This window comes from Sebastes umbrosus, chromosome 10, assembly GCF_015220745.1.
Source record: "Sebastes umbrosus isolate fSebUmb1 chromosome 10, fSebUmb1.pri, whole genome shotgun sequence".
NCBI classification, from domain to species: domain Eukaryota; kingdom Metazoa; phylum Chordata; class Actinopteri; order Perciformes; family Sebastidae; genus Sebastes; species Sebastes umbrosus.
The window spans coordinates 29,667,370-29,679,915 of NC_051278.1; the positions used below are offsets into that span (position 1 = coordinate 29,667,370).

Here is a 12,546-nt window from a genome sequence, read left to right on the forward strand (position 1 = left end):
ATCAAGTTCCTTTGGTACAAAGATAGACTTATAATTATACTTATTGCAGCCAAATCAACTATGATTAATAGTTTCTCACTCATATTGTGTCCTATATGTTGCAAAATGTTTTCACTTGAGATGTATGCCTGTTACCAAGCATGGAATGCATCACTTTGGATACTGGATGTCTCCTATTTGTGCATTTTTATGTCTTTATCATGGCCTTCATAAATCCACTGAGTTGTTAATTCTCACCAACACAATCCCTTTAAGTATAGAGTTTTGTTATTTTGTTACTTTGCGGTCATGTCTGTACCTTCAGTTTAGTTTATGGGGTTAACAGGAGAAGTGTTTTCATAGCGGATTGAAGTTCTTTAACATGGGTTGACTTTCTAGTTGGTATAAAGCAGCTGCCCACCGGCTGCTAACAGTTAACGTTACTAACTCTCCTCCTGATTGCCTGATTTCAACACGGGTGTGTTGTTCACAGTGTAGCATTATCAGGAAAAAAATAGGGTGCGTCCCCTCAGGTTTAGTAGCGCCATGCTTTTGAATGCTTTTTTTCTCTCTCTGCCATGGCTCCGGTCCCAAACACACTGAAACATGATACGTAGTGCGTGTGCGTCATTGTGCGTGTGTAACTGTTGGAAAGCATCATTAAGATGAATCGATAGACACGGAGGCATGAGATGCCAAGGAATCAGAAAACTAGGAAACGGTTCGCTGTTCCCATCACTAGTGTTTTCCCTGCCTGCCAAGGTGGCGGATGGCCGGCCGATTTTACCCGCCACTGCCAACAATTCACCTGCATTTGTCAGGTGGTGGGTGCTAATTTCAGACCCTGGATGGAACACACAGTTTTATTTGTCTTCTTTAATTTATAGTTAGATAATACATTGACAAAGACACAGCATTATACTCAGCATTAGAGTTAAGTTAAGTTCTTAAAAATGTATTAAATGGCATGCGGTAATCCAAATCATAACCTGTCAAAGTTTGAGGCCTTTCAGGATGAGTTTGAGACCTTGGTGGAAGCCGTGTGAGTAGGCATGGTATCAGATTTGACTGGATATTGACTGTGTGATGAAATGAGAACTAATTATAAAATAAATACTGCATTATATACAAATAATTTGTTTCTTCTGAAGGTACAGTACTTATGTCAATATCAGGTAGGATGTATTGAGGCCTGGCGCATACGACCCAGAGTTGAAGTTATCTCTCTTTCAGGAACTGAAAATCCAGAGTTTCCCTCAACTCAGTGTTAACTATCTCAGAGTTTTCACTAGTCCCGCTTTCTGAAACACAACCACTTTCTTTAAATTTTGTTTGACATGTTTGGCTTTTCTGTGTGGCAGAAAAGCATATACACAGATATATCCGTGATAAACTAATGTGGGCCAGGCTGATATACTGAAGGGGCTTTAATACAGTAAATCAAGATGCTTGTAATCTATACAGTGTATACTGTGTGTACACAGTATGTTGTTGTTTGTATTGATGTGCCAGGTTACTCTGTCCTCCCCTCACAGTGTGTGCATGTGTGGGAGTGTGACTGAGAAGCAGTGATTGGTCCATTCAAAGGAATGGCTGCCTCTGCATTGGTCCACTGGATGACATCAGTCTTTTTAAACTCCAGCTGACAGCACATCTTCCCTCCTTCACCTCAAAACTCCCAACAAAGGGCCAGCACATAAGGCCTTTCCCATTTCCCAATTTATACGGCTCAATTCCTCTCCTCGATTCCTCTCCTCGCGTCTTATTCTCTCCTAGGGAGATGCGAGCAGAGGAGGAAGGAGGAAGAGACACGAGGAGAGAGGAAGAGAGGAAATGTGTTTTTAGAGATATGAGACATCCTTTCCTCTGAAGCATCACGTGAAGCGACGTCCGTTTCTGATGACAGCAGCAGCTGATCACATCTGGATCAGTCGGCTTTAACAGCTGTTTATGATCTAATACTAATAAAGACACACGGTTATTATCAGTTGTAGAGCAGCAGTGTTTTCTCTCTGTAGCCTGTTACTGTTTAACAAACACCTGCAAATGAATAACAGCCTGCAGTCTGTATTTATAATGAATACTGAGTCCTGCTTAGAGGACCAGGAACCATTTCAGGCATAATGCACAATGGGGCACAATGCCTTTATATTATTTATTCATTATTAGCATCTGTATTTATTGATATTCTGACACTAGAAATTATTTATTAGGCTGAATGTTTGAGGGAAAATGTAAATGATTTAACTCATATCAGACCCGACGTTCAGGAATTATCAGCCACATGTGACTGAATGGAAATGACGATAAATTATGTAAAATGTGTAAAAGACAAACCCTCCTTCTCTCTGACTGTAATAGTATTCTTAATAAAAGTTAATGGGGGAAATAACAGATTATGAAAAGAAAACTCTTTCAAAGAAATGATTGAAAGTTGTTTGAGGTCTGTTATGTTTTAAACAGCTCTTTCAACAGAGATACTGCAGGTCCTTCTGCTGCTGGATCACTTTACCATCAACATGGTCCGTTTGTTGTTCACACCGACAATTAACACACATTTGAACTAGATGGTGAATCAGAAGACAAACAAAATATAAAACTTTTAATCCGTTATCTGTCTTCACTACGGTATGAAACTCAGTGATGTTGTCATGTATCAGATCAGTCCGATCAGCAGCAGCGTCCAATCAGTAACTGGTATCCTATAAGGGGGCGTGTCGGTCGCTAAAAAACTTCCTTTAAGGATACACCGCTGTATCCTCGCTTATGGCTCCTCTGGCAAGCCTCCTCGCTCGAGATGCATTTTAGGAATTGGGAATTCCTTCAAGATGGAGCGCTGAGATCGATTTCGGGGTCACAAGCCGGAGGATCGAGGGGGCAAATAAGCAGGAATTGAGATGCAGGGACTTGAGATGCAGCTCTAGTCTGTGTACTCTGAGAACTTTTCTAGATTTTCTGTGAGTGGTATATCTGTAGACGTCTTTTGGCAAGCTTGTGCAATGTTGTGAATTGAAGTTAGTAAAAGTTGCAGTTCTATCCATTTGTATATTTATATTCAGCTACTTTTAACACTGTAAATAATGGACACAATAAGCAGTTCAGTAGGAGTGAGAAGGTTTTTTGCTGTTTAACCCTTATTCTCTTTATTGATTTTTTTTTTGTTTTACTCAGGAGCTCAGGGCAGAGACTTGTTTTTGGTTTAACTTTTGTTTTTTGATAGGGAATTTTAGGGTTTTGGTCAGTAGACTTTTGTTTGTATTTTTGGGCACGGCTCAGCTCTGAAGATTCAAATAAACTACTGACTGTGAACTGTGATATAGTCTGAGTAACTGGCCTTTCTTGGGAGAGGGAAGAGTGGGGAGTCATACAACATCTAGGTTCCCCCCTAAATCGGGTACATAACAATGTTCATATACATGTTGTGGTGCCGTAAAATAGGATATGACATGATAGGATGTTTTTATTAGATCCAGCATGTGTATTTGAGGAAAATCAAGAGCAAAGGCATACAAAATACTAGAGACAGCAGTATATATACATACTTACAAGCAAGTCTAACCACCATAACAAAATCTGTATAGGTTTTTATCTGAGCCATTGAGAGCACAATATCAACAATACAATCCCCGATAGGCTCTGGCATATTTCAACGTCAGATCTTCTGTGATGGTTCAGAGCACGCTCAGTCATTACTTCACTCCATGACGGAAGAGTCCAGTTCATTGAGAAACCTCTGACACTTGGTCATGAGGACTTTGATGGCCTCTGTGACCAGGACATCTGGAGGCAGGATGCCAGTCGACTCCACGGTAACTGTACGAGAGAGAGAGCAGCTCTGTGAACTGATATACAGTAGAACTACAGTATATCAAACTCTTATTTCAGTACAACAGAATGATCCCAAGAGTCACATGATCATTAATATTGCTATATTGTCATCTTGCTGACTGAGCCAGGTGTAGAAATAGAAAACAAGTCGTTGTGGTTTTAGGAGCACCAGTTGTTATTTCACAACCAACAACAGCGTTGAGCAGTGACTTCCTGGAGCGGCTGCTTGGTTGACAACATCACGGTGACAAAGAAATTTCAAGGCTATTGATCAGAGGCTGGGATACGGTCTTGAGCTATGGGTTGTGACATATGTGCAGTGTAACTGGAGCTGCGATGTTGGAGGATTACAGCAGACGGCGCTACAAATAAAAGGGATGGCGTCCGCTCAGGTGCTCTTTGGGTGCGCTTGGCCTGACAGAACTTTCTGGGTACGCTTGAATCGGCTCTAATGGATGGCGGCCGATATACAATCGAATGTTTTCAAATACTTTTAGTATTCGATTATGGTCTTTTATTAAAGATCTTTTGCAAAATTGAAATTCTCCCCCATAAATGAGGCTTGGAGGACTGAAAGGGACCAAGTGTGAAAACACTCCGAAAGCCCTTGCCCTAGTCCGAGTGCTGTCTTTAAAGCAGTTTGTGCGGTCATATACATGAACAAGGTCTATGAACTTACAGATGAAATGGTCTCGCAGTCTTGCGAGCTTCACCACGTTCTTCAGGTCATCGTGTCGGAGGACTTCCCTGCTGCACGTATCCAAGCGACTGTTCACTACTTTGGCGACCTTTTTCCCTGAGGTGGGCGACACAAGAAAACAGATGATTACATGTACAGGATGTAGGAACTCACTACAGACTGATGAAGAATGTAGCTCCTCTGCCATCCTCACATCTTTCCGTTCTTGCTTAGGCAGTAGAAATCTATGTCATATATATATCTATATAGATATATAGATATATATATCTATATAGATATATAGATATATATAGATATATAGATATATATATCTATATATATCTATATAGATATAGATATATATAGATATAGAGTATATACACATGTGGAAATGTGCTGCATGCTTACAGAATACTGTCCTCAGACTAACACCTCATGTATTTAGTTGTTTCACCATGCCCTCTGAAGAGTTGGTTTCTATTTGATTTGTGAGGATAGTTCTTTCTTACCGTTAACATCTTCTATGTCTAGAACTCCTCGTGAGAAGCAGCCTTTTAAGCGCTCGGCCTTCTCTCCCTCCACCGTCTCCAGCAGGGTGATCTCTGGGAGGAGGCGGTAACTGGCTGTGGCCACCGGAGAGAACTTAGCATGGTCCTTACCTGAACAGAGAACACACTTCAGTTATGAGGCAGCAGAAAATATATTAGGGTGTCTGGACTGATTAACATGATGAAAGTACATGTAGCATGTGAGCTGTGTCGAAGCAGGAGGCAGTCTGAAAGGTTTCCATCTGAGCCGAGCGGTAGAACTTTCACACATATTTAAACTAGGGATGTTCCTCACGACTAATTTCCCTGAGGTTTAAACGGAAGTTGGGATGTTAACGATTAATCATCAATCGATTAATTGGTTGTTAAAAATGTGATCAATTTAATTGATCTACTATCAAATAAAGATCTGAAATATAAATAACGTGTAGTTACATCCTAGATATCAGTAGAATGGTGTATTTTCAAAACATGTTTCAATGACTCGTATTTGCCACCAGAGGGCGCTAGGAGAGGTGGTGGAGGTGGCCACTCAGAACCTACATGCTGAAGGTGATGCGCCTGACAGACGCTCAGTCAACAGCCGTGCATTAGGCCTCCGCCACGGCTGTAGCTGGCAGTGTGGACACGGAGGTTGAGAACTTTTTTTTACGGGATGCTACATCCTGTAAGGGTCAATTCTGTCAGAACTGTTCAGAAACAGGACCTGCCTGCTAACTCTGCTAATAATCTTTGCTAATAAATTCTGTGATGCTGTTACCTCTATGTTGTCCTGTGATCACATGGTAATTGCATTTAATCGTGGCGCTAAACTAGCTCTGGATGATATCGCTCCTGTTAAAATCAAAGTGTTATCGGTTAAAAGTAAAAGTCCTTGGCTTATGGATGAATGGATAAGGAGGAAGAAAAGGGACTGCAGAAGGGCTGAATGGTGCAAAACCCAGCTTCTAGAGCATCTTGATGCTACAAAAATCTATTCATTTCTTATAACTCAAATTAGAAAAGCAAGGCAAGCATATTTAAAAAATATAATAAACAATAATACAAATAATTCAAGGGTTCTCTTTTCTACTATAGATACACTTTTAAACAACTCCAGAACTTCAATTCCTGGTGATTTCATTTCCACCCATAAGTGTGAGGATTTGGTGGCCTTCTTTCACAACAAAATAACGACTATTAATACAACAAATATTCCAAAAATCACTCAGGCTCCTCCTGCTCCTCTCCTTCTCAATTCACTACTAGTTTAACACATTTTGCAGCAGTCACTGCTGATGATCTTGGGAGTCGTGGTTCAGAGCTGCAGATGTTCCACTTCTCTCTTCATCCCATCCATGCCTGTTTTTATAACCGCTTATCGGAGGATGTTTTAACGATCATAAACACCTCTTTACATTCTGGGTATTTAAGAATTGCAAAACACAGCGTCATAGTTTTTAACAATATCTCAAACACAGTTACGTCGAGCAGACACACAGCTGACAACCTGGCAGTTTAACTAAATAATGTGGTGGAGACTAAAGTTGCTGCATGTGTCCATGACAATACACGCAGCACCGTGGCTGCTACAGTAACGCTCCCGGACGGGTGAACGGGGGACTCAGTTGTCTGTTTTTGCACATACACCGCAGCTGGTACACCGCTGCATGCGACGCACTAATCTTGTCGGTTAACAAGAGTCGGTTATCGGTTAAAAAAAATTCAATAAATTAGCATCCCTAAGCAGAATATGTCGCTAGATAAAAACATGTTGACAGACGGCCTTCAGATATTTGCGTCATTGTTAAAAAAAAATTAAGTCAATGACGTAAAATATTTGGTCAACACGACCTCTAGTTTGCTGCTCTGAATGTCGCTTATAGAACCTTTAAGATTGTTTTGTCATACATAGAGATCTCAATTCAAAAATGAACTTCTTAGATTTGGAAACACATTTAGGCCAAGAAAATAAACTTCATACTGATTAAAAATGTAAAAACAAATACCCATGTTCCTTTTCCCATATCAGTATCTTGTGCACCGATCTAGCTATAGACTCTTCTCCAGACACTCAAAAGCTCTTACCAATTCCTTTGACACAGTGCATGACAATGTCCAGCTCCTGTCCCGGTCGTAGCTGAGCTATCAGGATGTCGTCGTGTACCGGTCCGATGAGGGAGTCTGCAAACACATCTGCCTGGTTCCCGATGGGGACCCACTTTATCTCCTTGGAATAAACTGGGACGAGACAGCACGGGACAAGGGAGAAAGTTTTACACTGCGATATTCTTTCTTACTTAGTTATCTGTGATTTGGAAAATTCCATTCCTCTATTTTCAACAATCACTCATTTGTTTGTATGTCCTGGTCATAGCTACTGTCTGTAAGTCTGTATCTGTATTGTTCATTTGGAGGTCACCTGAAACCTACCCATGTGGTTCAGATACAGCTCTCGTGGGTCAGCCGAGTCTTTGGTGGCTCTGGGGTTCCTGGTGCATTTAATCTTCAGCTGCAGTTGAATTGTGTCTATTTCTGAACCTTCTTCCTCTGCAGACTCTTCACCTGGATTAAACAAAGCATAACCAAACATGTTAAACTCTCACTGGTGGCTCCAACTTACAAACTCACGTTGCACCCATGCACTGTGACGCCGGGCTTGAGACAAATGTATAGAAAATAATGCACAAGATATTTGAATTGTTCCATTTGATAGCATGATGCACACACATATGGCATCTTTGGTTTGGAGTATTCAGTGGAAGCATCATATAGCTTCAATGCAGTATTGAAACAAGCAGGCACACAATGTATTCTGATATGAGACACCGCAGATTGTATGATAATATTACACAAATACCAAGAAGTTACAGTTATAATCCAGGCTAAAAACAACACAGTTTAAACTGATAAATGCAGCTTTGAGAAGCAGATGCGATGCAGGATAACGATCGAACAAAATGCTATTCAACACCAAACCTACTACTCATGTGCCTTTTAGGTGAACCCACATCAGCAGAGTAAAATGGGAGCATACAGAATGTGTGAGTGCTTCACTGTGTTGTTTTACCAGCGTTCCTGTATTCAAACAGGCGAGGGTCAGCTTTGATGGGGACCAGACCTAATCTGTGGGCCAAGACTTCATCCTGGACGATGGATGTGTTGTTATAGATGAACACCTTCTCTATAGCCATGGTAGGCACCTACAACCAAAGAATAATGCAAACATCTCACAATATATTTGCATGAAATGAAAAATTCCAAGTCTCCTTTCTCATAGAAAGACGCAAAAAACGTACAATTTCTTCAAATTAGGCTTTACACACAAGTCACTTACAAAACAAAGTGGGTAGAAAAAGTAGCATGTAGACCTAAAAACCTTCTAACAACATCTTATGTCAACATTATGTAGTTTTATAAGATGATTAAACACAACTGAATGGAAATCCTACCTCTGCTAGTAAGATCCTTCTGAAGGCGTTGGCGATGGCTGCGTCTATCCCCACCATGTCAAACTCCATACTGTTCTCATCCAGATTCACTACGTCAATTCGGAAGTTCTGCAAAAAGAGAGGACTTCTTCATTCAATAGGAGTGTCATCAAACATCAGTTTGAGTGCACGCAAAACACTCTTAAAGTTTCAGTAGGCAGTATACTTTTGGCATCATTGGGGAAAAAATTCCGTATTAACCTTTCAGCATATTGTAATTCAAGTGCTCTGAGAGAAAACTAGACTTCTGCTCCTCCTCATGGCTCTGTTTTCAGGCTTTAAAAAATCGATCTTATTGGCTGTGCTCTGGTCATGTGACCGGTACATGGCGTTCCTTCAAGAGATTTCCTGGAGATTCCACAACGGCTGCCGCACCACAAACTTTCTCACTTTACAGCTAAACCGTTCACTACAAAATTATTCTGAAACATTTGAGGAGAAAAATAGGCATTAACTTAACAGAATATTGATTCATATTTGATCAGATTGAGTTCTATGAAAAGGACTCGTGACTGTTTTGCCGAAAAATCCAAAGAATATGACATTTATGCGATCTCCCGAGGGTGCTTTGCCTCTCTTGAGCTCCCCTAAAGCACCAACAGTGTGCATCTAATATAGCAAAACACTGTCTTGAGTGTTGAAGCTATGGTTGGCCAGCTTGCTGTAATTTACAGTAGCTATGCAGCATGGATCTGCTTGGATGCTTCACAACATTAGCTGATAAAGTAATTTGCTAGCTGTAAGCTATAGTTAGTATCATGGAGCCATTGGTCCAAATAAAATATAGGAACATTACAGAACATTATGAAAGGGATAACGCCTGACGAGCTGTCCATTTTCAGGAATTAATGGACGACGTGGAGAGACGTCAGGATGCTGACTGCAGTTCACTTAGGTGTCATTGATAACAAGGATCTTCTGAAAGTTACATATAGTACCTTTAATTCCATAAAAATGTCTTAAGAATAAATACATCTTATTCAAAAATGTCCTCATGAAGTTAAAGAATAAATGAATGAATAAAAGTATGAGCAACAAAGCAAACAAATCTCTTTTTCCCCTTTTATCACCAGCGGCCACCTTCAGGTCTAAAATAATACAATAAATGTACCTTTTGAAATTTCTGCATATCCCACGTGTCATCATAGCCGGGGTAGTTTCCAGGGTAATCTGATGTATGAACCTAAAAGCAACAAATAAATAATCAATCAATGAACACTGCAAACATTAACTGTTCAATATATTTATGCTTTTATGGTATTATAAAAGGCATATCTAGTCATGTGTTCTTCTAATCAAATGTTACAGTGACTGGCAGGTGTGAAGGATGGACATCTACAACTGGACATTCACTTATATTTAGTTTATTATTTAGAGTTACTTGAATAATAACACTGAGTGACAGTGACAGAGAAACTTGTGATGGGACTGATGATTTTATTCAGAAAATCTAAGTGTAGTCAAGTCGTTGACAGTGAGGATGCCAGGTTTTATCATGCTGGTTTAACAGAGTAAAATCTTCTATAGTGTGCTCTCTCCTTGGTACTGAAGAGATGCTGATGTTGGTTGTCAGATGACTGCCCTGCATGGCCTGTCTGTGTCTGTGACAGCTCTCAGTGGTAAACTAGTAAAGGCCAGTAACAATGACACACACTTTAATATTCATGGAGTATTAACAGGTGACATGGTGTCGTTAAGCAGATAAAGCAGACTGTTAACTTTAGTATATGAGAGCCGGTCCAGCAGGCAGCAGCAACATGAACTATCATGTTTTAACACGAGGAGGTGAGGATGTGTGCGGCTCAGAGCAGCTCAGAGGAGGCTGCAGGCTGCAGATAGCTGATAGAGGAGGACGGAGTCATAAAACCAGAGTTATAAACAGACTTACATTCGTCACTCCGAACTCTCCCAAGATCACTTTACTCCGGATCTCTTCCACGTTGGTCCTGATCGCCGCCATGCTGCCAGTAGTCTGCTCAGCTCCGCCCACACTTCCGGTCCTTTTTATATTACTGCGTCACATGTGGTCACATGACGCGTTACTGCCACCAATCGGTATGGAGCTTCTTCTTCTTCTTTGGTGTTTATTGGCAGTTGGCAAACCAGCTTATGGGTGCATTACCGCCACCTACTGGACTGGAGTGTGGAGCAGTAGATTGGCAGGGAAAATAATTTAAATAAAGAATAAAAAATAATAATAATAAGAATTATTATTGTAATTATTATTATTATTATTATTATTATTATTATTATTATTATTGTTAATAATAATAATAACAACTAACTAAAATAAAATAATAACAATAATACTAATAATTAAATTCTCTCCATTATTCCGGTTGCCCTTAAGTAATTAATTAGAAGATTGTGTACTTTCTTAGATGTCTTTCCTAGCAGATTCCCCATTGTAATATTTCCATCATTTACTCCTGATTTCAATTCCCTTCTTTCTTTGTCATATTTGTTGCACTCTATAAGAACATGCTTGACAGTTTCCGGTTTATTACAGTGCGTGCATAGTCCAGTTGGGTGATTGTCTATTCTATTCTATTCTCTTCTCTTCTGTATGGAGTGTTTTGTTTAATCCTGTATGTCCTACTGTCAGATGGGTAATGACCATCTCTCCCCTTGGGCACCCTTAGCTTAGCTGGCATTCTTTGTGTTGCATTGCTGCCTCCTTCTGGTTTTATCCGTCCACTACCCCTACTCTACTACAGTCTCTTAATTAATCCAGTGTTGATCAGAAACCGAAAGATCACCCTCCACCGTGTCCCAGCATCCAAGTAAATCCTCCATCCTGTTCTCCAATAGCGCCACCCTCTGCAAACCTGCTAACATACTCCATCTATTTAACTCATACTTTGTGCATGAAGTAAAGTTCATGTTCTACTGTCTCCATGACCTGACACTGGCTACAGTGACCAGTAGGGTGTTTCCCAATAATATGCAGTGAGCTGTTCAGTTGGTAGTGCCCAATTCTTAGTCTGCTAATTAAAACCTGTTCTTTTCTGTTTTTACCATGACTTCTTAACCCTCCTACTTTATTTTGGATTTTGTGTAAATGTCTCCCTTTGGACTCTCTATCCCAGTGCTGCTGCCACTGTTTGTTGACCTCCCTCCAGACAATGCTTTTTCCATTTTTAATGCTTGACAGTGATGAAACTGAATCACTACAGATGAGTATTTTACTCTCTCTTATATCCTCCTCCCACTCCAATGCTAACAGAATTGCAACTAGTTCAACCACATACACACTCAAGTAATTTGATGTTTTCCTTTTAACCAACATCCGGTGACTGGGTATCATCACTGCTGCCCCTGTTGCCTCTGTCTGTGGATTCTTTCGATCCATCTGTAAAAATCTGTACATGATCACTGTATTTCCTATACCTGTGGCTGTAATACTCCTGGACTAGATCTGCTGTCTTATTTCTGTGCTTAATATTCAGTATTTCCATGTCTACATTAGCATTTTGCATCATCCAGTACGGTCTCTCAGGCCACAACACAATTGGACAGAATTCAATCCTGTGAATTTTCATTTGTTTGAATTTTCATACCATTTGTTGGTATGGAGCATAGACATATCTCAAATAAAAACCTCAGATTTTTTTTTCAATAGACAGATAGGTAAACAATGGAAATAAAGGAAAACAAACATTAAATTAAATGGAAAAAAAGTAACATTAAACATAAAACATGCCAGGGGTTCAAATAAATAAATACCCTTTTGTTTTTTGCAGAAGATATTGTCTTAATATATAGTTCGATTTCTTTCTTGAAAACATTAACGTGAGGTTAAAACTCTAAATTTGCATTTATGAATGTAAAAACTTTGCGACAATGATAATGACATTGATTAGAAAATACTCTCATATATTGTGTAGACCCTTAAAAAAACAAAAAAATTAATTTTCCATGAAGTTCAAGGTCACAAATAATATTTTCAAAGATATATTATATATTAAGATAATATTTGCCACAGTTTACGTTTACGCTCATTTGCGTCTGAGCAGCAGCAAACCAAGCCTCCAACGAAGAG

General features: G+C 39.8%; 1 protein-coding gene across 1 annotated transcript; it reads right to left on the reverse strand.

Moving 5' to 3' along the window:
• Nucleotides 1-3,414: 3,414 nt before the first annotated feature.
• polr1c (RNA polymerase I and III subunit C) lies at nt 3,415-10,537 on the reverse strand. The gene is made up of 9 exons (XM_037783395.1): nt 10,393-10,537; nt 9,616-9,687; nt 8,466-8,573; nt 8,084-8,216; nt 7,447-7,578; nt 7,102-7,254; nt 4,996-5,145; nt 4,487-4,603; nt 3,415-3,792 (listed from the first exon to the last, which is right to left on the reverse strand). Exons 1-9 carry the CDS (start codon nt 10,462-10,464, stop codon nt 3,674-3,676), a joined length of 1,056 nt encoding a protein of 351 aa, XP_037639323.1. The 5' UTR covers nt 10,465-10,537; the 3' UTR covers nt 3,415-3,673.
• Nucleotides 10,538-12,546: the final 2,009 nt, after the last annotated feature.

Coding starts and splice junctions, on each gene's coding strand:
- polr1c (XM_037783395.1), bottom strand. CDS start 10,464: ATGGCGGCGATCAGGACCAACGTGGAAGAGATCCGGAGTAAAGTGATC. Junction 7,579..8,083: donor GTTTGAATACAGGAACGCTG/GTAAAACAACAC, acceptor TGTTTAATCCAG/GTGAAGAGTCTGCAGAGGAA. Junction 7,255..7,446: donor GCTGTATCTGAACCACATGG/GTAGGTTTCAGG, acceptor GTCTCGTCCCAG/TTTATTCCAAGGAGATAAAG.